Source organism: Lepidochelys kempii, chromosome 5, assembly GCF_965140265.1.
Source record: "Lepidochelys kempii isolate rLepKem1 chromosome 5, rLepKem1.hap2, whole genome shotgun sequence".
Taxonomy (NCBI): domain Eukaryota; kingdom Metazoa; phylum Chordata; order Testudines; family Cheloniidae; genus Lepidochelys; species Lepidochelys kempii.
The window spans coordinates 48,363,480-48,388,353 of NC_133260.1; the positions used below are offsets into that span (position 1 = coordinate 48,363,480).

The following is a 24,874-nucleotide window of genomic DNA, read 5'->3' on the forward strand; positions in this document are numbered from 1 at the left end:
GCTCTCTTAATATGGCTGCAGACGAACGCCTCAGCCCTTACAATATGGCTACAGGAAAAGGCCTTATCCTTAAAAAAGAGGGACCCATTCCACCACCAACTTCAGTAACAAGGGAGATGGATTTGCATATGATGTTGGATCTGATATCCGCTTCTTCGGATCGGTTTTCGGTTCCTGGGTTGGTTCCAGCTTCATCCTCCGTTTTGGAGAGCGCTCTCACGATGGTAGCCCAAATTTACTTTCAAGTCCAGTGTGTTCATTGCTTCAGAGCATGAAACACAAGGTTTCCACAAGGAGACCTGTTTCCCCAGTTCCAAGAACATTCTTGCCTTCTTCTGTTAGGAAGAGGCCAGAACACATTATGCTTCCTTCTCCTAGGATCCCTACAAGGTCCCCACAAAGAACTGGATCTCCATACTTCCCTCTGGATCCACTGATCCCCGGTGCATTCTGTCTTGGATCCAGACCCATATCTTTACCAGGAGGAAGATAGAAGAAGAATGTGGCGACCTGTGGCTCTATTTGTACCACCTGTGGTCTGCCACCTGCAGGCATGTTCCCAAACCCCCATTGCTGGAGAAACTGGCAGTCCTGCTGCCTTATTGTGGGCCACCTCAGGAATTTCTCAGTTAGCCTCTATGTGGAAGGAGAGGTAATGTTTCATCTGCAAAGGATCTGGCAGTCCAGAGATCCTCGGATCCAGCCCATCTGGATTATGTACAGTGATGCCTGAAATGCTGTCAGGAGGAGGAAGACAAGGAAGTAGCTCCCTCTTCGAGCAGGACCATTTGGAAACAGATTGTGAGTGCAATTTACCCCTGGATGAACATGTGGGGGTGCCTTTGGCCTCCTCTTCTTCCAAGGACCCATGTACATAGGAGCCGCATGGACAGTTAGTCCACCGCAGGTTAGTGCTAGTTCACACCCCAGCTTGCACAAAATGTTCACATGTACAAGCCCCTCTTCTAGATGTAGAGATTTGGGTATATTTACCTCTGGTGTCATAGAATCATAGATATGTCAGACACCAGACCTGGCTATGGTGATCCATGGATTCATGACCTCCAGGCTTGCTTAATGTACCTCTTACTATGAATGAAGCCAGATTCCCTGAAAAAACTCTAAACTAGTACAAAATGCAGCACCCATTCTAAGCAACATGAGTTGCTGTGAGCAAAACACCATTGGGCTCATTAGCTTCTTAATGAAAACAGAATCTAGTGTAAGGTCTCTATCTTGATCTTTAAAGTCCATGAGACTGGCCTTGGCTTCTGCAGATCATTTCCCCATACATATCCATGACCTTTCATTGGGATTTTATTCCACTTGCAAAGTGAAAGTGTTCTTCATTAGGGGGAAACTCTTGAGCATAGGAAATAGAACTCTCATGGTAATGGAGCCAAGGCTTTCAACTTTCTGCCAGAGGTAAAAATGGCCAGTAACCTGAACACACTTAAATAAATGTAAAATTTATTTTTGACTTTACTCACCCATTGGCCCCTGTCTTTTCCGGGAGGGGGGGATCCAAAACCTTAATATTAATCAAAAATTTACTCCTACCTGTTACAAAAGGGATACTTTATCTTTAGGTACTTTGTTGGTGATCAGATACTTTGGTGGAGCGGATATCAATAATAGAATTTGAATGGACAAATTTCTGTTTTAAGTGCTGTGGAGTCCTCAAAAGTACATGCTCACTGATATCTTAGAATGCTCCATTCTGAAAGGTCACAAATACCCCAAAATTGGATGGCAATATTTCTTTAGCTCTGAAGGTGCCTCTTATTAGATGAAATACTTGTTCTAATAATTAAATAAGTTAGAAAAACATACCATGTACAAAAAATTATAATGGATTGGCTCAGTAATACAGTGAAATATTCCTGTATCAGTGACTTCCACGAAATTCTGCAAACCTGGAATCAGCCAGATGACTTTGTGGTGCTTCCTGTATAGTGTCTAGCATAGTGTGATCATATTGGAGCACATAGGTACTAAAGTATTTCAGATACTATACTATCAGCTTTTAAAGATTAAAGAAAAACAAATTAGTTTCCATCTCTCTGGTGAATATCCCAGACAACCTGGTTAGTGGGGACATCCTTGTCAGGTCCTCAGATAACACTGTGGTATAAGACAGGGCTGACTCTGGCTTTCTTTTTCTGCAGGTCACCTAAGCATTTCATAATATATTTTGAAATAACTGTTTTCTTGTCCCTTTCTCTCCCTCTCTTACTCCCTTCAATTCACCAAGTTGTAGTCAGATCTGTGGTAACTGGATTTCCCTCTGCTGTTAGGGCAGCCTTTAGTTATTTCTTTTAATCTTAGTACTGCATCCAGCACATTAGCATGAAAAATCAGTCTTGCAGAATTTTTCTCTTACCCCTTTAAGTACTGGATTATATTAATGCTTAGCTTCTTTGATTATCTATTTTAATCACTGACATATTTCCTTCCTAAACATAGTCTTTTTATAAAATATTAAACCATTCAAATAGCATGAATATTCTGTTTAAAAAAATAATCCACTTTGCCTAGGATTGTTCAGTCATTCTTACTGCTGTTTGATGTAACTTTGTTAAATGGACTGTCAAATTAGATTCTCAGGAAGAAGCACAACAAAAATCCAAAGCAGTTTTAGCCTTTTCTACTGTGCATTTCTTTTGTGCTATTTTGTATTTGCCTAAAGGTGTACAGAAGAGAGGTGGAAGAAAATGGGATAGTCCTAGATCCTTTGAAAGCCACACATGCAGTCAAAGGGGTTACGGGACACGAGGTCTGCCAGTACTTCTGGAATGTTGATGTTCGTAATGACTGGGAAAGTAAGAAATCATTTTTTTAAGTCATGACTGTTGGTTTGAATGTTTAAAACCTTTACCTAATTTATGTATGTTTATGCTTGTACACTGATCTAGTTCTTTTATTTTTAGCAACCATTGAAAATTTCCATGTTGTGGAAACTTTAGCAGATAATGCAATCATCATTTACCAGACACACAAGGTAACAATATCTTACATTTATATAGCACCTGACATCCAGAAGGATCCCAAAGCACTTTATATAGAAACTGCTGTACCAATCACTAAATATAGTCTCCTCTATTGTGAAACGTTGCAGCTGTTTAACAGCACTATACAAAAGTTTAGGACAGGAAGTGAAGAATTCTGTACCCAGTTGCATTTTCCTCAATTTGGAATTTAACAAAGATGGCAGAATTATCACTTTTAGCCTTGCATGTATGTCATGGAGACTTTAGGGTCCATGCTTTCTTTTACATCTCTTTGAAATAATAGCACCTCCATCATTAGTGTGTCTCCTAATGCCAGGTTGCAGTATTGGATCACTAGTAACTCCAGGGAAGAGTCCTGAGTCATCAGAGTCATCAAGACCACTTCCTGTAACACCATGGGTTTTTATTTGGGGTAGTCCTGACCATAGCTGACCCCACACAGTTTGAGAGAACTGACAAGGTTACATTCTGAACTGGTGTGTTACAAGTACAATATTCACTTTGTAATCTTGTTTAATTAGTTCCTATGCAAACATTTGTCAGGATGCTTGTTCGTATTATGTGCTACCCACAGAGTCTGCACCGAACATTTAATATTAATAGCTTCTGATTATTAGAGAAGAGTCTGAATCAAACTTTAAGATGGCTGAGATCCAGAACAAATTTTTTTCTTGGATCCAACTCTACCAATAATACACTTTGCATTTTATCTTGTAGCTATTCTGCTTCTAAAACTTTTTTTTCTTGGAAAGTGACATAGTTTGTCATACCCTCCTTTAGCGTTCCTACATAATATATTACTGAATCAATAGTTCTTGCCATTTAAATATTACGTACTGTTCAAAATATGGAGTCCTACTAATGGTGGATAGGTCTATATATTACATATACCATGGAGTTCAGTTTGGTGACTCAGACACCAAACCATACAAAACCTAGATCTGATACTGGAAAACCCTGAAGGAGCTGCCTATATTTGTTGTTGTTAAAGGGTGACTAACCTGTTGTGTGAGCTGGCACATCATCTCTTTTCATAGAACGCGAGAAAATTTTATCCATTTTTTTAAAATCAGACCAACAGAGATGGACATGAGCAGAATAAATTTAGCTCTGGAACCAAACATAAGAATGCTTGAAATAGCTTATATCCCATTTCAAATATTTTGAAAAAGGAAATGGATTATCAACTGTTACTGAGCTTGAAGAAACTTTCTACTTGATTTTGTCAAACTTGAATTTCTCTACAATAATATGGCTATGGCCATATCATTTGCCAGATTTGTAATTGATGACTTTAGGCTGACATCTGGGCAGTAAATATTTTAACTTTTTTTTAACAATCAGCTACTCTCTCTCCCTGCAGAGAGTGTGGCCAGCTTCTCAGCGGGATGTGCTGTATCTGTCTGCTATTAGAAAGATACCAGCGTTCAGTGAAAATGATCCTGAAACTTGGATTGTCTGTAACTTCTCTGTGGAACATGATAGTGCCCCTGTAAGTAATTCCTCTGAATATTGTCAAACTGTGCATTCAGAATTTTTTAATCCAAAAATCTTAAATGCATCACACTTCATAAAGCTGTCACCTTATTCTCTTCTAAATGCTTCCTTAAAAATCCACCTTTGCCATGATGCCTGCAAATAATCACTTTCTCGTATTGGTTAGACAAGTGGAGAGCTGTGCTTTTCAGTTCAACTCTGTTTTTTTATTAGTTCCCTCCCCGTTCACCCTTACCACATTTTTCTGTTTCATCCAAACATCACAACCTGTCTGACACCGAGACTGTAAGCTCTTGGGGGCAGAGACTCATCTTTATTACTTGTCTGTGCAGTGCCTCGCACAAATCTTGATTGCCACTACCAAGCATTACTGTAAAGTAAATTAATATTTTGACATTCAGATGTCAGAAATGCTGATAGAGGAAATAAACTTTGGGTAATGCTTATTAAATGTTTAATTTCTTGGCAGCTGAACAATCGATGTGTTCGTGCCAAAATAAACATTGCTATGATCTGTCAGACGTTGGTGAGCCCACCAGAAGGGAACAAGGAAATAAGCAGAGACAATATCCTATGCAAGATTACATATGTAGCTAATGGTACGTATAGATTTGTCAATATAGTATTCTTTACATTACTTCTAGGGGTTGTGATTGCTGGCAAAAATAAAGTTCAGAGTTTTCTGTTAAACTTACTTTTAGATCAACATCTATGAACCTTTTAGTCAAAATCAGAAAGACCTAAGACAGGTGCCGCAGTCACCAATAAATTCAAACATTCACTGTGTGATTGGTTGGGAGAACAGTAGAAATGTCAAATGTGTTGCATCACACAATCATAAATATAGAAAGAGTGTTGAAAAAAAGAAGTTTCAACTCCCCTATTTGAGTTGATTGGCATACATCATACTTTCTTTAGCAGTATACATGTATTAATCTTTTGATGTCAAGTCTGTTATTTCCGTAAACAACCTATTGGCTAGGCTGAGGAGAAGCTGCTGGTAATAAAGGTGTAAAATCTTTCTTTCTTTTAAAGTAATTAGCCAAAACAGTGGAAATACATTTGTTTAGCTGGAAAACGACCCCAGGCAGATAGGCTATAGATTTCAGTAGAAATTGAGAATGACAGCTTCTTCCCATGCTGACCAAAATCCTCAACAGCCAAATATAAGATTATCGTCAGTAAACTAAAATTCCTATACACGTACACACATTCAGAGGCCTGCTTGAAAAGAATAATATGGGAACCATGTAACAGTCTGCCACTTTTATGGAAGTGCAGAACATTTCTAACTAGCCTATATATCTTTCATGTTTTCAACATTCTTATGCCCCACTATTAAATAGCATAGTGAAGACTCAATTGTTACCTGCACATCTGAATATTAAATATATTACAGTACTAATAAGAAGGAAAGGTAAATCTAGTACTAAATTACTTCATAATTGGGTTTCGTAAGTGAAGACACCCCTCCCACCCAAGTATTCTGTGGCAAATTTGATCTGAATTTTGCAGCAGAAACTTCAGTATTGTAGAATCTTCAAGTTTCAAACATCAGTCATGACCTCCATTTATAAATCTAATGAAATATGAAAATAATTAAATCAGTATTCCTTGTGTTAATGTGATGCTGAACTTAATTTTGTGCTGATCCTACATATTTATTTGTCGTTGTGCTGTGGGATATTGTATTTAAAATACCATAACTTCATTATAGAAGGTGTTGGGGGAAGCTGGAGGTTTTGACAGCTGGGAGGAAATATTTAGGGCTGCATTGGTTTGCATTTGGTTCATGTTTAGAAGGTTTTTGCAACCACAAGGGCTAGAAACTTTTTTGTAATGAGAGCTTAGTTTCTGAAGCACAGTTGTGCAGAAAGTGGCAGACACTGACCAGTTGCTTGGCTCCAGAAAAGGAGTACATAGGACCAAAGAGATCCATTTGGACTCAACTTTATGAATGCTTTATAATAAGCAGTCACTAAAAATTGAGAGTGCAGTGGTTGTGCAGGCAAATACAACAGCCATTGAGCGCTCAGCAATAAATCAAATAGCCTTTTGTATAAGAATACATTTCTGAAACTGAAAATGTTGACAAGGACACTGGAGTTGTCTCCTGTTCTTTCTGAAAAATGCCATGAGATTATAGTCTTCCATTTGGACATCTACCAAAGATGAGAAAAAGTAACTCTGTTTTAACAACCTCTCCAAAGGGATGATACCATTAAAAATGGACTGCAATTGGTCTTAAAATCTGGGCTCATGCCCTTTTCTGCTGCTTTGACGTATAAAGAGGGCCTGAAAGATACTTTCCCCCATTTTGTTTTACCTTCAAAGTATTGGGAATGCTAATTGTTTTTCCCCGGCTTTGCTAAAGGATCTCCTGAAATGTCTGAGGATGCGTTTTGTTAGCATTCATCCTAACAGGACGGTGAGGGAATGTTGAGTATTAATATGAAAATTTGGGAAGAAGTGATATTAGTGTTAACAAAAGCAAACTCTAAACAATCTGACTAAACTTCCCAGTTGCTCAGCTTTCATTTTGTAGACTCCTATTGCCGTAAGACCTGATCCTATAAGATGATTCATGCAGGTGGACCCCTGCATCTATGCATAGTCCCATTGATTTCATTGAGCCCTGCATGGATTCAGTGGTCAGCCCATGTGGATCCTATTGCAGGATCAGCACTACAGCCTTCCAAGCTAGACAGGACCTGATTTTCTCATGTAAAAAACAAGCAGAATTGTATACAATTTAAAAAACAAAAAAAAACCTTTCATGTCTTCATCACACTCCAAAAAGAAGCAAAATTGGTCAAAGCTGAGGTGTTGTTTTTCCCCCTCTGCGGGTCACTTAATGAAGCAATAGCCCCTAATGTTGCACTGTATTCCTGATAAGATGTAAACAGTGTCAAATATATACCTATACTGTACCTATAGTCTCAGTATTAGCTGTGATCCCAAATCCTGATCTGGAATTTGAGCCTGACCTAGTTCAGAAGCAAGAGTGCTATTAAATGACACATTGTGGTTCTATATAACCAGTAAACTGAAATAGTGCTTTCAATCAATATTAAATTACAAATGTTGAATGAGTTATAGTACAGATTTTCTGATGCTCCTAGCTGTTGAACTAGTAGTTATCAAGAAATGTTGACTCTGGATGCAAAGGGATGGATAGTCAATGTTAAACCAATAATTTGTTTTGTCTACAAATTAGTGTTAAGCATTTACTAGTCCAGCTATATATGTGTTTGTTTTAGAGTATAGCTTTTATCTAGTTTTATCTTTATTTTTAGTGAATCCTGGGGGATGGGCACCAGCCTCAGTGTTACGAGCAGTGGCAAAACGAGAGTATCCCAAATTCCTGAAGCGTTTTACATCATACGTGCAAGACAAAACAGCGGGAAAGCCTATTTTCTTCTAGTATTAACAGGTATTTGCTAAACTTTTTGTGGAGTGTTGTCTTCTGTATATATTGTTCTAAATATTAAAATCCAAACAAAAAAGCTAGACCATCTAGAAATGTGTTTATTACTGTAATTATCACAGCTATTGTGAGTTTATCTGTATTTTGAGCTATATGCTAAAGCGAAGTTAATAAACCAATGCATTTTCTACATACATAAAGAAATAATAAGGTTAATACAATTAGTTGACTTCCTACAAAAAAATATACAGTCTTTGTGCAAATTTTAAAAATGTATTTTTGCATTATAGGTGATTTTCTGAGTTCAGTGAAAATCTTGGTTTAGTATAGGATCACCTACATATTGGACTGAACAGGTTGACATATTATAAAAATGTATATTTTATATTTTTAGCAAACTAGAAATGCAGGTAGAAAGGATCAAGCACTGGCCTTTCTTCAGATAGCTGCCAAAATCAAACCGTTTAATATTTGGTGTCTTTTAGAATAAGATAATGCAGTGTAATGAGTAGTGTAAATAATTTTAAACTTTTGTAAAAACAGAATGTTGTCATTCAAACTGTAGGAGTTTATCCGGTATTCTTTGGGGTGTTGGCCACCTAATAGTTAAAGCAGGGACTTCAAGATAATGTAATAGTTGATATAAGTCCATCACAGTGTTTGACTGAACAATCTCATTCTTTTACGCTGCCTAGTTGGCAGGATAGTCATGTTTTAGGATGTGTTATAATGGTTCCAATGCAATCTTAGTTGTCATCAGTACTCAAGGGTTTTGGTGGGTATAGTTTTGGATTTTCAGAGTCTTTTTGATACCCCATCCCTACACAGATATATATGTGTTCTCTATGGATATATTTCAATCATAGATATAGTTTGTGTTCAAAAATGGCATGTGTTAAACATCAGCAAAAACAAAATTATGTGCTAAACCAGGTTTCAGTCATCCTCAGGGCAGCCTGGCTATATTTATATTAATAGCAGACTGGGCCTTCATTTACTGGAAGATCTTAGTATGTACTCTTGTGATGTTAGATTTAGATTACTACACTACACTTCAGTATTCTTCATTATGCATAAGTCCTGTCAAAACAATCCAGTGCCAGCAGTTTATGCAGAATTTGGCAGTTCTGATATTATGGAGAGTTGATAGAGGTTTTTTGCCTATTTGCTGTCCTGATCTCCCATAGTTGCCTATGTTGAGTAGGTTTTATTCAGTGTACAAAATCCTAGAAGTCTGGGTCATTTGATCTTCTTTGGTAATGATAGTTTGTCCCTATAGGTTCTAGCTCACAACTTACTTCCGTTGCATTTAGTTAAAGAAGGCCTGTCTGAAAATGTGAATAATTAAAAACTCAAGTGTTTGTCATTATCAAACAAGAAAAATTTGGAGACACGACATTGTTTCTAAATTGTACTTTTGGAATGTTTCATAACTATTTCTCATTTACTTACTAGTGTTCTAAATGTATTCTGCTGTGTCCTTTCCATGTTTCTAAAGTGATTGGAACAAGACTGTGTGAACATTCCATGTTGGAGGAAAAAAAACAAATTGAAGGCTCCAAGCTGGAACGTAGGATCTACAGTCTTTTTGTGGCCCAAGTCCTAGGCTTTGTGTTCTGAAGTGAAGAAATACTGCAACGCCGTGAGGCTGAACATCTAACACTAGCTGTCTCCTGCTAGCTCTCCTTGTTGAATCAGTGTGTAATTAGAAATACATGTATTGATACATGTATATGGATATATTTTTATTTGCTTGCTTTAGAGAAGAAAAAAATACAACTTTGAATCACCAACTTGGGTTACTGCTTCAATTTTAAACAATTTGCAAAGCTTTTGTTTACTGTGGCCCTTCATAAGACACTCACACAGTTTTCTGTTTTTGTGCATGTCTAAAAAGCACAAAAGACAAATGCACATATAGCATACTGTATGTGCTTTATGTGCACAAAAACCTGTGTGTGGTATTTTTTTCAGGTTTGCAGTAAAGTCTAGGTGACCTTTGGGCAGGGGTTTTGTTTTGCTTTGTATAATCATAGTTCATTGCTGCTGGTTTCTATAATGAATCATCTTGTTATGTAAAATGTCTCTTAATTGGGGGCTGTCAATATCCATATGACTTTGCCTTTTCTGTTATCTTACTCCTATGAAGACCTTTGGCTCCGATGGAGGAAGAGTGTGAAAAGCTTTATTTTTTTTCCAAGATATCTTTATATTTCTATTGTATTTTTTAGTTATGTAATTTGTGCTACAGAATTTATTGAACATGATTCAGAAATTTCTAGGTAGATTCTATATGAGAGGACGAGATTGTGCCTGAAAACTACAACAGTACTCTGTCCATGCTACGTTACATGTGGACTGTGGGTTGCATGAAACTACAAGAAGGTACCCTGTAATATTTATTAAAGCAAATTGGACTACATAGGACAACATTCCCAGTCTGCAAATAAGAGCGAGTATATTATTTCCTGGTCCTGCACATTTTTGTTTCTCATCTTAATTAAAGCCATGCGATGAGATATGTGTAGAAAATGTGAGTTGTTAATATTTACTACTTGATCAGAAACTTAACAGAGCTATAAGAATCCACAGATTCTAAATGAAAAGTTCCCCTTAGTTGCTGTGAGAACTTGAATGCAAATATCTGCCTGCCTTTGATCTCTGGAAGTAGCCGTGAGGAGTGGACTGTGGGGGCAGAGACTAGTACTCACTTGAGCGGATATCTCGCTTGGTGGCCTTTAGGTAGAGATTATTTAAAGGCATTTCTTGGGCACTTCACTAACTTGTATATGTAGAACAACATAGGATTCAGATATATTTTTTTCAAAAGAAAGCTGAAAGTCTTATTTAATATAGTATTGCAGGTGCCTGGATATAACTACAAAAGAGTAGTAATGAAGAGTTGGCTGATAAATGTCTGATATCTGCACAATGTTGTAAGTGAATTACTCCTTGTGTCTTAGTCTTCTATATAAAGAGGTACAAACACATATATAACACATGGTTACACACATACATGCAGATTTCATGATCTATAAAACTTGTCTCATTTATTTGCCTTTCTCTAAATGGTGTGCATGGAATATGCCTTATTACAGAATAATTCTGTTCTTGATTTGAATATGTAGAAAAGTGCCTATATGGTAATGCTAGTAAGGCAAACAAGATTAAATTGTACATGTTTACTATATCACCAGTAAGCATTTTATATAGTGATGTTGAAAAGAATTTCTTATACCTCAAATGTTTCATCTTTTTGAAATCAGCTGAAAAATGGTTCATTGACCATAGCCACTAATGGGAACTTTACAAAAAGTCTTATGCCCAAAATACAACTGTTTAACTCTTTATTTGCCATTTCTGGTAACTATCATTGAACACAGGCAAGTAACTGTTTCTTAATTTAAATGGAGAGCTTTATTTTACAAAGGTATGGAAAGTTTACAAAGCAGTATATAAATCTTAATATCATTAGTTGCATTTGCACTAAATGTGATGTACTTTTGCAATTTATTCTGTAAATAAAATTACACTAAAGATACTATTTGTAAAGAATACATTTTACTTTTAGATAAAAACACTGGTCTTTCACTACAGCTAGTCTTGCCCAATCAGAGTTAGAAGAAGCTCCTTACTGAATATGGAAAGAGTTGCAGGTTCAAGAGTCATAAGTACTGACCCTTCAAATAAAAGCTTAGTCTGCAGGCTTCTTCTCATGCTGTGTAAATGTATGTTGAGTATCCATTATGCCCTTTCTTCCAGAAGAGATCTCTGAACCTTTTTTGCGTTTATGAAATCTCTCTCCTTCCTCCTCCAACACTTGGGCTTTTTTCTGCCAATTAATATGTCACCTTAACTATGTGTTTTGTTACTGTTGCTGAGCACTAGCCTCAGACTTCAGATTTTCATTTTTGTAAGTTAAATCAGTTCTTTTTAATTCAGCCTATTCAGAGAATGCAGCAATCTTCTCCTTCAAATGTGATAGTGTCCCTTAACTTCTGTTACCTTGGGAACCTGGATCTGTCACCAGATTAGATCTTCTCCATGACTAGACACAGTTTTTATTGGGGATGAGGGGATCAGGGAAAGAGGTGGTTCAACCAGTTCTCTGAATCTGAATAATTTCTCATAAGTTTCTCTAGAAAAAATGTGATTGCACCTTTTGAGAGGAAATCATCCTTTACCTAATCGGGCTGAGCTGGTTTATCTGAAGTTGTTGGTTTTTCTTTAAACTAACCAAATTGTCCAGTAAAAATCTTTCACCAAAATTTTTGTCACAGTTGTACAGATGAAGCTGTATTTGAATTGCCACTGTTCCTCCACATACCCAAAACATGAATCATATTCTGAGTACCTTGAGTGCATAGCGTGTAGCTGTTTGTTCTGTGATAGCTTTATGATACTGATAAGTTTTAAAAAATTAAAAGTTGACTCTTCCATGTTACAATCACAAATTTAAAACCAAGATTTAAAAGTGAAAAGTATTAAAATATTATGAAAAATAGCTCTGGTTTGTAGTTATTTTTAATATTTAGTGCCTTGAAGAAGTAAAATGTCATACATAGCGTTTTAATAAAACAAGCAAAGCCTTGCATAGTTCTCATTCCTGAGTCTAAGAAATGAGCTTGTAGGAAAGTAGCTATTTTTCATTTACTGTGGCCACCTAGTGGAAATGTCCAAAAGTAAATTGGATTGATTTGTAAAATAAGTCTTCCTCTGAGGCATGCTAAAGGATATTGCAGATGATTTTTTTCTCTTTACTGGTAACTTTAAAACTCTCAGTGGGGGAAGGATTTAAAAATACTTAACTTATTTTGAATTTGTTTTTAACTAGAAAGGTTTTTTTTATATAAAAGTTGTGCCAAGATGATCCAGGCCCAGCTGCATCCCCCTAAATGTTCCTCTGTGTCCCCCTAGTGGGGCATGCCCCACAGTTTGGGGACTACATGCTTAAACCTACATTTCTTTGCCCTCTCCTTGGTCCTATGCCAAGTGCAACTCTCACAGTCCCAAGAATGAGACCCAAGATCTGTTAAACTGTTTTATATGACACACTTGGCTTGCTGGTTACCGTTTTCTTTGGGTTTCTGCGATTGTTTGACTGTTTTTTCCCACAGAATCATAGAATATCGGGGTTGGAAGGGACCTCAGGAGGTCATCTAGTCCAACCCCCTGCTCAAAGCAGGACCAATCCCCAATTTTTGCCCCAGATCCCTAAATGGCCCCCTCAGGGATTGAACTCACAACCCTGGGTTTAGCAGGCCAATTCTCGAATCACTGAGCTATCCCTCCCCAAAGCATCTCCCAACGAGGATGGGATGCGAACCCACGTGTGCAGAGCACAATGGATTAGCAGTCCATCAGTTGCACCTTCCAGGCACATCCATCCAATAGCACTGGCTCAAAGAAAAACAGAGCTCTTAGAACTGTTGTGCATGCAGGTTCTTAAAGTGCTAGGTCATTCTGAAGGCCTAAAATCTGGGCAAATGGCTAGTCAAGGATGTGGGAGGTGTTATGTAAACTAACTGTTGCTTTACAAAGTTGCTCTCCTCTTTTCCTCTCCCCCTCACCTGCCCAAAAATAAACTTCTCTGTTTTATGGTTGGTATCCTGACAGGTTCCTTTACTCTTTAGTTGGCTACATACATTGTATGTTGAACTTCCTCTTTGAGACATGGTGACAACATGGTGTGCACGGGGGCACTGGAGGTGAAGGCACCATTTTAACAGCACAGATTAATAAACATCCAATTGCCATAAATCAGATGATGCCTCAAACGAGGTCTGCAACATTCTGACTTATGAAAATAAACCCCATTTGCTAGCATTGCCTAGTGGAATGGGCAGTAGTTATCTTTTGTAACTAAGTATTCAACACACAAGTCTTGACAAAATTCCAGCATAAGTCATTTTGTATCTACTTAACATATTTCCCTCTGTTAACTGGAGACATTACTCTTGATTTTCCCATGGGCTAAAAGAAACACCTGTTGTACTGATGCTGGTGCAGAATGGATGTCATCCCAGTCACAAGGGGGCTGGTGAATAATTCCTAAACAAACATGTTCTGATAATAGAATAAGATGCCCTTTGCTTGTTCGTTCCTGTACTAGTTTTATGGATCACTTGTTTCACTGCTCAAATCTATTTGTCCCTGTGTGATTTAGAAAAGAAAACAGGACACCTTCAGCAGAGAAGGGTGTGGGCAGGCAGGCAACTCTGCTTAAATCCTGAAATTCCTCCTGGCACGGAGTTGTTGTCTTCCCTATGATTGGATTTCTACTCACAGCTTGGAGGAGCAGGCCATGCACTACCCAGTTATCCACACCCTGGTTCACCAAGCAGTGTCCTGTTCTTCCCCCAGCACAGGGACAGGTAGGTTTGGCTCAATCTTACCACTGCTGCAAAACGGCCACAGAAAAGAATCAGCCAAGGATGTCTTCTTTCAGTCACAACCGTTGTGTAGACAATGGACATTTACATCCATGTACTACTGAACAACTTCTTTGGGGGTAATTCTGTAAACATTTTTTTCACACCTAAAAAGTACTCTAGTGTTGTGGGTAGCTGTCTGTATCCTAAATTTATCTTCATAGGTAATATTAAAGATGGCTTAATCTCCAGGTGCTAGAAGTTTCAAATCAGAGTGGCAATCTGCCTCCCAGAGTAAAAGAATTTGTGATGATAAAAGAGGCTTTCTGTAGCAATTTCTCATTTTAATCCTTTCATGATGGTAAACAACTTCATGGTGGGAGCATTCCATTCCTTAGAAGCATGGCCTCTATTTTACTAACCAGTGAAATTAACCCTTTCACCATATTACGTAAAACAAAGCACTATCCTGAACTACATAATATTAATCTCTAAGGTTCTGATCCTGGGAAGAGATGGAACACTTCCGATGGGTTGCTTCATGTCCTCAGTGTTAACTGACCTCAATGTGACAACAAGTTTGGAAAATGAGTTCAAATTTATTAATCATTTCCCTGTCATGTAAAAGCTTTATCTCCCAACATTTATTTCTCAAATTTTTTAACTAACTTTACCATTTTAAAACTTCCATTTCTTTCCACCTCCCATATGCTCTTGCCTGTTTCATTTTTTTCAGAGGATTTCTCACTCTGTCCTTCTCCACTCACTTTTTCACCATCTCTCAAGTGGAACATGAGCCCACAAACTTTCAACTCTGAATTCAGCTTTTTAAAGTCATTCTGTTGAGCAGGTGGCACTGGTAATTAGGGGATGTATTTGACCAGCCTTAATAGGAACCACTAGGCTTTTCAAAACTGTAGTGCATTACCTATGGAAAAAACTAATCTGAAAACTTTACATGTCTTCCCTCTTTTGAGAGAGACAATTTAATAGAGGGGAAAATTGGCAGTTATGCAGATATATATTGTTGTTGCCTATGTAGAAAACCCACATATGGGTCTTTTCATAGATTTTACTGTTCTAGAATCTGTTTCATTTTAAAAGTAGTTTTTCTAACACTTGTGCTTATGCATACTGAAAATTACTCTATGGAACTCAATTGTCCCAAGATCCATTCGAATTCAGGAGCTTAGCAGAATCTAAAAAAGGTTTATTTGTTTTTACAGATAGAGAACATTAAAAAAAATATATGAAGTAACAAATCTTATTACTATGGGTGTAAGCTAACCGATAACTGTTGTGAAGTCCCTCCACCTCCTTTCATTTCCAGGTGTCAAGGTTGAAGCCTCCTTATTACCATATAAACATAAAGTATGCATATTCATTGAGGCTGGATATCTACAAGGACTGTGTACAGCACCTAACACAGAGGAGTCCTGGTCTATGACTAGGGACCCCAGCAATATGGTAATACTACTAATATAGAGTATGATGATCCATTCATTTGAAAGGGTATTGCAGTTAGGAGTAGAGCTATTTTTGATAACTACAAACCTGGGCCCTAATCAAGTTATCCTTAAAATTAATGGACACAGTTCCATTGACTTAAAGGGCATTGCTTCAGCCCATTAGTCAAGATTTGACCCCATCATCACTAGCAGTTGTAAAGTGTATGTTCTGTGGTAACTGTCCCGCCATCAGTCCCTTTTCCTTGGACTCTATTTGTCTCATTCAGCATATGGCTTTTTATGTATCCACCCCATGTTACCTAGCTCCAGGACTCATAAGATAGTACAGGATAGCACACCTAAACATTTTTGTTTGTATTCAAATACCCTTTCATGTAGTATTTTGGAGGAAAGAGGACAGGAATGGGGAGCGAAGAGGATTGCTGATGAAACAGTAGCTATGCATTCTGAAGATTAAAAATCTTTCTGTCAGTGCTAACATTATTAGCTTCACTGTTATCCCAGTTCCTTATCAGGACAGCAGATTACTTTGTAAAACTCACAAGATCACGTTTTCTTAGCAAAGCCAAGTTAGAAGTGGAGCAAGTGGAGTTCCCAATTGAGTTCCCATTCTTTGGGTAGAAACAGGTGAAATTTGACTTCCTCACAATTACAATAATAAAAATCAGTGCTGAGGAGGGTGAAAATGCACAACAAAGCACACACACCATTTTGTAAGCCATCTTAATGTTTCACTGTAAAAAATGTTGGTTGTAGTGTTATAGCCATGTTGGTCTCAGGAAATAAGAGACAGTGAGGTAATATCACTTCTTGGACTAACTTCTGATAAGTGATAAGATTTTGAGCAACACTGAGCTCTTCTTCAGGTATGGGGAAGGTAATCTGAAAGTCACAGCTAAATACTAAGTGGAATAGATTAAGCATCAAGAGTTAACATCTATTCCATCTTGAATTTAGCTGCGACGTTCTGATTACCTTCTTCAGACCTGAAGAAGAGCTCAGTGTAGCTTGAAAGTTGCTCTCTTTCACTAACAGAAGTTGGTCCAATAAGAGGTATTATCTCCTTCACCGTCTCTGACTCAATGAAGAAATATCACAGGTGATTGTGTCAAGTCATAGAAGTTATATCTATCTCATAGGACAGAGACTCACGAGATTCTTTAGTGTTTATGTACCAGCAGAAGGCTACCCAGTAGCAAACAGCAGTACCTACTGTTTGTCATTTAGGGTGTTACAGGAAGTGTTTTTCTGCTCTCTGGATATACAGGTGGTGTAAATATAGGAGAGAGCAAATCTTGAAAGGGTATTATGCACCTTGAAAATGAAGAGAACATGCTTGATTACAAAAGAAAATAGGTCTATTTCTTGAGTGAGACATAAAGGACACTAGGTGCATTTTGGGCCCATGAGAAAAACTACATTCTGTTCCTAGGAAAATAAGCACCATACAAGACAGGGTGAATTAATATAAATCAAGAAGAAGGAAACCTTAATTTAAATTTTTTTTTTCTTCATTTTTACTTATTTTCCTAAAGAGAGGTAACTACTAACTATAGCCTTTATGCTAAATTCGGTACTTTTAGTTAACCAAGTGGATACACTGTATACACATCTACTTAACCAATTATATACATGTCCATTTATTTAGGTTCTTGATTTATTTTTGTTAGAAAATGACAAGTGACACTTTAATTTTTTTACTCATTTGTGTTAAGTGGCATTTGGTTGGAAGTTTGATTCAATTAAATGCACAAACGTTTAAAACAGCATTCTAAAATTGTTTTAGATAAACAAAGCTACCTTATGCTCTTAAACAATTTTTTTCTTGTTTAAAATTAACTGATTTAAATGAAGTATTAACTGTAGTTAGTGAATTGAATTGATTGGTTTTGGTCAGTATGACCCAAACTGTCAAAGGTATTTAGATACCTATGTCCTTCATGATGGTAGAACTCATCCTCACACCATTTTATTCATAAATTGGAAGAGGAAAACAATTTCTGTTTTTCAACTCCCAGTTGGTTTCTCAACTTCATCTGTGTGGCAGATGGGATGTTCCACTCACCTCAGAACACTTGGCAGTCAACAAGAATAGTTTATTCTGGCCAAATTCTATTATGTATAATTCTGCTGTCCACCTAGAAGTTCCTTCTGCAGTTTCATCTAAATGTGGTATTCTTCATCAGGGCCTATCCTTAACTGTATTTCTGTATGCCATTCCACTACAACAGAGTTCTGTGGCAAGGGTGATTGCATGTTAATAGTGAAATGATTGCTCTGTGCATGTTTGTAGAGCATGTTAAGAAACATTTACACACAACCTATTATATATTTACTGGCATTAATGACAATTTTTTTAAATGAAGGACAATTGTAAGTTATTTACTGTACTTTACCATAAATATTAGCCCTGGGAGAGGGTGGTTAAAAGACCTTTCTGGAATTACAATAACTGTCAGTACAAATATGTATAGTTTGACTACAGCCCTCAGAGGCACAGGATAAGGAACTGATTAAACAGCTCAGAACGGCTATTAACAAAACCACCAAATAGTAAATTAACAGTGTTGGGCACCTACTAGTCATAAGTCTTTTAATGCCTCCAATTTTACTACAGCAGAAAACTGAAGGCAGCAATTGCTCTAATAGTAAAGAGTACACAAACCCCAGGTCTTGTTTCACTCGTTTAACACAGTCAGAGGGGTCAGGCACCGAAGTGTATGACTTCAAAAAAAATCTGCAACTGGCAATATGGTGAGGTAAACCTGGCGCCAAAAATTTTGGTTTTCCTAAAACTGACTTTTTGCAAAACCTTAGATGTACAGAATTATTAAAATTCCCCTGAAAACATTGTTTTAAATATTATCTACAAGCTGCTGCTGCTACTACAGCCTGAGAAACTAACCATGTTATTTTCATAGGCCAAGCACAGCGAAGTACATACAACAAACAGAATTAAAAATAAGTTATGTTTTGAGAGTTCTCAGTTTTGAAAACCTCAAGTCATGACATAGCTAAGCAAATTGGCTTTTAAAATCTATACTTTTTAAAGGGGTACACCTTTACCTTAAACTCATTTCCACCTTAGTTTTGTATCTGCTAGTGTTACAAGTAACACCTAAGGTCGCTAATTGAAAAAATTAGTGTAGGAAAAATGCGCTCCTCTTTGACAACAGTGTGCAGTCAGTTCCATTGTATTGTTGATTCTGATAGTTGTATTTCCTGTCTCATGCAGTAACATTAGGATATCACTCCTCCATTACTTGAGGGATGAAGCTCATGTACATGCTCTTTTCCAGTCTTTGCATGATGAGGCTATTAGAATAGAAGCAGCTATGCTGCAAATGAAGAGGCAGCAGCTAGAGATGTGCACTGAGAAAGAGTACTGAACCTAAGCATGTTTGATACTTTAGATCTCACTTTCTGGCGAGTAAGACCCTTATTAATACGGAAGCAGAAACACTAATATGAAGTAATAGAGGAAATTAAGAAATGTTTCTATCCATGCTGTTGAAAGGGATTCTTAATAAGAAAATTCCAAATTAGTAAATTTCAAAAAATGTCAAACTGATGGTAGATCTATATAAAGGGAAACATTAAGTGGGGGGAAAAGTGATCCAACTGTCAATTACTGCAGTGACAAAACACACCAGAGACAACCTCTCCACTACCCCTCAGCAAAACCAAAAATCTTTAATCTCCTCAGTTCTTGCAAGAGTCATTTTGGAAGAAGAGTCTCTACATGCTGGTCACCAGGACCATTAGGAGAGAGAGGAACTAGACATACTTGTTGGGTCCTTTTCACTCACATGAGCCTTTTAGGGTCAATTTTCTCCAGGTGAACTAAGGGCTTTAGCTGCTCAGCAAAGTTTCGCATGTCATCAGAAACTACATCTTGTCCTGCTGGAGCTACTACACTCAGCTCCACGAGGTAGGAGAGAGACAAGGGCTCAATGCTATCAGTGTTTCCTGGAACCAGGATGCGGAAAATCTTGTACACTACAATCTTCATGATACCCTTGCGGAACACATGGCCCTTGGCGACAAACTCATGATCCATGCGGAAGCCCATCTCCACCAGAAAGTCAGTAAGGTTCTCTGAGGTGGCGATGTCAACACAGTTGCGCACCAGAGCATGGCGGTTTTTGTCTCCCATTTCTGGCTGTCCCAAATAGCGTAAGTGCCAGGGTGTGCCAGTTTTGTCCATCGAGCGCCGTGCCCTCAGGACAAAGGGACTGGCCTGCTGCCCTTTCAGGAGGAACACCATCTCATGGTCCAAGAAAGTCTCAGGTTCCATGTTGTCACACAGACCACGCAACCGGTGAAGGAGGCTCTCCAGGCTTTGATCCAAAACACTTCCTGGGAAGGAGAACAAGTTCATTATTTCACCACTGAGCCATTTACTATAGCCATTATGATTGCATTTTTTCATCCACCAGTGCATGGGACACCCCAAATAATTGCACCATATTTAAAAAAAAAAAGCAAAGAGAACAAATGCTCATCCAAACTCATTTTTCAAAAAGAAGCAGAGGATGCAAAACTTATCCATAGTGCTCTTCATCTGGGAATCTCAAAACATTTACAAATGTATTCCCCATTTTATTTTTTATAGAACAAGAGGTGTACAACACTTGAATAACTTTGTCCAAGATCGGCAGTGACGAAAAAGACGTAGCTCTAATTACTAGTCCAAATCTCTGGACCACTCTCCCAACACAACACACCTAGGACCTGCAGGTACATTAGTACTGTTTTTCAATGTCTATACTCCACACTGTAGCTACAACAGCAGCACCGAGACACCACTATAATGTTAATAATTACACTGGAGGCTGTTGCAAAAGCTTCCAGAGGAATTTGCAGCAGAACCAAAAACTATAAGGGCAAGAGCAAAACCCCAAACAAATCTTATCTTCTGTAATGGAATATTCTGCACCAAAAAGGAGTTTGGAAAGGGGGAGGGGGATGGGATGTTGTCCACAGATCGCCTGCTTCTGGAGAGTTTTAGCCCTAAAGGTCAACATCTTTCACAAAAGAAGTCTGACCTCGCTAGTTTAGGCTCTGACTGAGGTAAGGTCTTTTCTTCTCTTCCCCATTCCCCCTCCCCAATTCATCTCAAAACGTTAAATACTGGAATGACTTAGGTACAGTACGGGGAAGCTGAGAGTTTCCAGAAGAACCTGGCAGCATACCACTGTGACCTGAAATCAAAGCCATCTTCCCACCAGCCTTACCTTGGAGTAAATACTCCATCATGTTAATGGTGCCGCCAGTGACAGGCATCATGGTAACCGGTGGGGCCTCCATGGTTTTGGCTTCCCTAGATGAAGCACAAAGAAATCAGGTCCACGACTACACCAGGCTTTCAGGCGCCGGGAGACCCCCGCGACCCCGCAGTGTGTGTGGGGGGGGGGGAAGGGAGGCTGCCCTTCCTTGTACGGGAACCGACGCCCCGATGAGGGGCTCCCCGCGGGAACAGCTCCTTGCAGAGCGCGTAGGGCAACCGGCTGCGGCTTCGATACAACCTCCTGGGAGGGGCCGGGGTGCAGGTGAGCCGCGGGGGAGGAAGGATGGCGGGGTTTGGGGACCCGGCCCGGGGGGGGGAAGAGGAGCGGGAGCCGGCCCCGAGGGGGGCCTGGAGCCCCATGAGCAGGACGGACGCTCACCTCTCACCGGCGGGGCGGGGCGGCGCGGCGAGGGCTCCCCTCTTTACGGGCTGTGCCAAAGCTCCCCCGGCTCCGGCCCGCGCGCCCCGCCACAACCTCACTTCCTCCGCCCAGGCCGCCGACCTGCTCCCGAGCGCGCATGCGCCGCACGCCCACGGGCGGGCGGACTGAGGAAAGGGGGGGCGGGGTTTCCTGCTCGCTCCGAGGCGGAGACCAGCGGGGCTTCGTCTGCGTGGAGAAACGTACGCGATGCCTTGGCCCCCCTCGCGGCCAGCCCGGGGCACATCCCGCTCAGCAGCCCTGCCCCCGCGGCCGACTCGGGGCACACCCCCCGTCAGCGCCGCCCGCGCCCAGCCCGGGGCACCCCCCATCAGCGCCGCCCCCCCCCGCGGCCGGCCCGGGGCACACACCCCTTCAGCGCCGCCCCCCCTCGCGGCCGGCTCGGGGCACAGCCCCCCGTCAGCACCGCCCGCCACCACCACCACCCCCCGCCCGCTGCCGGCCCGGGGCACACCCCCCGTCAGCACCACCCTCCCCCCCCGCGGCGGGCCCGGGGCACACCCCATCAGCGCAGCCCCCGCCCGCGGCCGGCCCGGGGCACAGCCCCCCGTCAGCACCGCCCGCCACCACCACCACCCCCCGCCCGCTGCCGGCCCGGGGCACACCCCCCGTCAGCACCACCCTCCCCCCCCGCGGCCGGCCCGGGGCACACCCCCCGTCAGCACCACCCTCCCCCCCCGCGGCGGGCCCGGGGCACACCCCATCAGCGCAGCCCCCGCCCGCGGCCGGCCCGGGGCACACCCCTTCAGCACCGCCCCCCCTCGCGGCCGGCTCGGGGCACAGCCCCCCGTCAGCACCACCCTCCCCCCCCGCGGCCGGCCCGGGACACACCCCCCCTCAGCACCACCCTCCCCCCCCGCGGCCGGCCCGGGACACACCCCATCAGCGCCACCCCCGCCCGCGGCCAGCCCGGGGCACACCCCCTCCCCTCAGCACCGCCCGCGGCGGGCCCGGGGCACACCCCCCGTCAGCGCCACCCTCCCCCCTCCGCGGCCGGCCCGGGGCACACCCCCCCTCAGCGCCACCCCCGCCCGCGGCCGGCCCGGGGCACACACCCCCTCAGCGCCGCCCCCCCCCGCGGCCAGCCCGGGACACACCCCATCAGCGCCACCCCCGCCCGCGGCCGGCCCGGGGCACACACCCCCTCAGCGCCGCCCCCTCCCGCGGCCTGCCCGGGGCACACCCCTTCCCCTCAGCACCGCCCGCCACCCCCCCACCCCCCGCGGCGGGCCCGGGGCACACCCCCCGTCAGCGCCACCCTCCCCCCCCGCGGCGGGCCCGGGGCACACCCCCCGTCAGCGCCACCCTCCCCCCCCGCGGCCGGCCCGGGGCACACCCCCCCTCAGCGCCACCCCCGCCCGCGGCCGGCCCGCGGCACACCCCCCCTCCCCCTCAGCACTACCCTCCCTCCCCGCGGCCGGCCTGGGGCACACCTCCCTCAGCGCCGCCGGCCCCCGCCCCCCCCCGCGGCCAGCCCGGGTAACACAGGAAGAGGCTGAAGTTGGTTCCTTATTCCCAGCTCCTTATTGGTGGCCCTTGGGTTCGTTCTAAAAAGGCGAAAATTAAATTTTCGGTAAGATTAAATTTTTAGAAATGGCATTAAAATTAATCTGATAAACATGTAAATCAGTAATTAGTTATTAACTAGATAATCAAATAACCTGGGGTTTGGCTGACTGTATGTGCCTAAACAAGTCTTGGGTCACCCCAGGTGAGTCTGTAACAGGTCCCCATGATGCTCAGACTGTTTCAAAGGAGCTGGTAGAAATTGCACTCAAAGTTTCATTCTTGTGCAGTGTGCTGCCATGGCACTCCCTCACCCCACTTTCCTTTTGTATATGGGGCTTGATGGGAAGATGACATTGTTAAATGTTTCGGACGAACGTGGAGAAGAAAGGCAAGAATGCAAGAAGAATGGCGGACGTGTTGTGATCGGTGCAGTCTTAACGACAGCTGAAGACCAATCGATCCAGGTGACAAGGTTGTCCACTGATTTCTTTATATAACCCACATTACCATCATGGGTTTTTCTCTGACCCTCACCACCATAGTATCTGAACACCTTATCCTTGGTAAAGGATTTTATCTTCACATCACACCTGTACAGTAGGGCACTTGCACCCTCATTTTACAGATGAAGAACAGAGTAATTTTAAAAAAAAACAATGAGGAGTACTTGTGGCACCTTAGAGACTAACAAATTTATTTGGGCATAAGCTTTCGTGGTCTAAAACCCACTTCATCAGATGCATGGAGTGGAAAATACGGTACGAAGATATATATACACAGTACATGAAAAGATGGGAATTGCCTTACCAAGTGGGGGTTCAATTCTAACAAGACAATTCAATTAAAGTGGGCTATTATCAACAGGAGAGAAAAATCACTTTTGTAGCAGTAATTAGGGTGGCCCATGTCAAACAGTTGACAAGAAAGTGTGAGTACAGTAGGGAGAAATTAGCATGGGGAAATTAGTTTTTAGTTTTTGTTGTGATCCATCCACTCCCAGTCTTTATTCAGGCCTAATTTGATGGTGTCCAGTTTGCAAATTAATTCCAGTTCTCCAGTTTCTTATTGGAGTCTGCTTTTTTGTTGAAGAATTGCCGCTCCCGATTTTAAGTTTGTTATTGAGGTTTTCTCCGACTGGTTTTTGAATGCTATAATTCTTGACGTCTGATTTATGTCTATTTATTCTTTTGCGTAGAGACTTCAAGTCACACAGGAAGTCTGCAGGTGAGCTGGCAATTGAATCCAGATGTCTTGAGTACTAAAGCAGTGTACTTCCCAGTATGCCATCCTTCTTTGTCCTCTGTCTAGTCTGTGAACCACATGAAGAGATTTATGGGCCAGTTAAGGCCCTGTACTTTGGATAGACATCTACACCTGTGCAAAGTTAATGTAAAATACGGCCAGATCAGAAAGGTACCACTATATGCCCACTTCGCACAAGTGTTAATGGTGACACAACATGCAGGGCAACAGAGAATCTGGCCTTCATGATTCAATCCCTGCAGGTAGCTGTGGGATAGAAAGGGGTAACTTTAAATTGTTTGACACCATGTAATTTTATTTTTTTAAATTACTATAAATATTTAGTCCAGAGAATCAAGAAAAGTAGGACAGCTCTTATTGTTTGTTTGTCTTACTGACAATTCAGGGAAAACCAATGTTAAAAGATACTCTCATGAATTGCCTGTATCACTAATTCTATCTCAGAGAGATCTGATTTCCACTATTTTAGTCACAGAGGGTCTTGATGTACCTTAGGGGGCACCATGATTGAGACCAAGCAAAACAATCACAGTTATTAACCATGATTATATTATTCTTAAAGAGAGGAAAAGAAAACAAACAAAAACATAAATGACAT

General features: G+C 41.3%; 2 protein-coding genes and 1 long non-coding RNA gene across 6 annotated transcripts in view; 2 read left to right on the plus strand and 1 right to left on the minus strand.

Annotated features, from left to right (window-relative positions):
* CERT1 (ceramide transporter 1) overlaps positions 1–12,439 on the plus strand; it is a 168,768-nt gene extending 156,329 nt beyond the window's left edge. For 3 of the 4 annotated variants that reach the window (XM_073344212.1, XM_073344216.1, XM_073344214.1), the window contains 6 exons: positions 2,690–2,822; positions 2,931–3,001; positions 4,375–4,503; positions 4,978–5,107; positions 7,805–7,941; positions 9,434–12,439. In XM_073344212.1, coding sequence (XP_073200313.1) covers positions 2,690–2,822; positions 2,931–3,001; positions 4,375–4,503; positions 4,978–5,107; positions 7,805–7,932 — 591 coding nt within the window. In that variant the 3' untranslated portion in view covers positions 7,933–7,941; positions 9,434–12,439. Of the gene's footprint in view, positions 1–2,689; positions 2,823–2,930; positions 3,002–4,374; positions 4,504–4,977; positions 5,108–7,804; positions 7,942–9,390 lie in introns of all 4 variants that reach the window. The other variant, XM_073344213.1, reaches the window with a different exon arrangement.
* Positions 12,440–19,449: 7,010 nt separating this feature from the next.
* On the minus strand, positions 19,450–21,739 carry MED18 (mediator complex subunit 18). The gene is made up of 3 exons (XM_073344226.1): positions 21,445–21,739; positions 21,013–21,098; positions 19,450–20,134 (listed from the first exon to the last, which is right to left on the minus strand). Exons 2-3 carry the CDS (start codon positions 21,083–21,085, stop codon positions 19,581–19,583), a joined length of 627 nt encoding a protein of 208 aa, XP_073200327.1. The 5' UTR covers positions 21,086–21,098; positions 21,445–21,739; the 3' UTR covers positions 19,450–19,580.
* A 1,366-nt stretch (positions 21,740–23,105) lies between these two features.
* The window catches only part of LOC140911364 (uncharacterized), a 39,168-nt gene continuing 37,399 nt past the window's right edge, over positions 23,106–24,874 (plus strand). Inside the window, exon 1 of the long non-coding RNA XR_012158917.1 lies at positions 23,106–23,485. This is a non-coding gene — a long non-coding RNA (uncharacterized lncRNA). The remainder of the gene's footprint in view (positions 23,486–24,874) is intronic.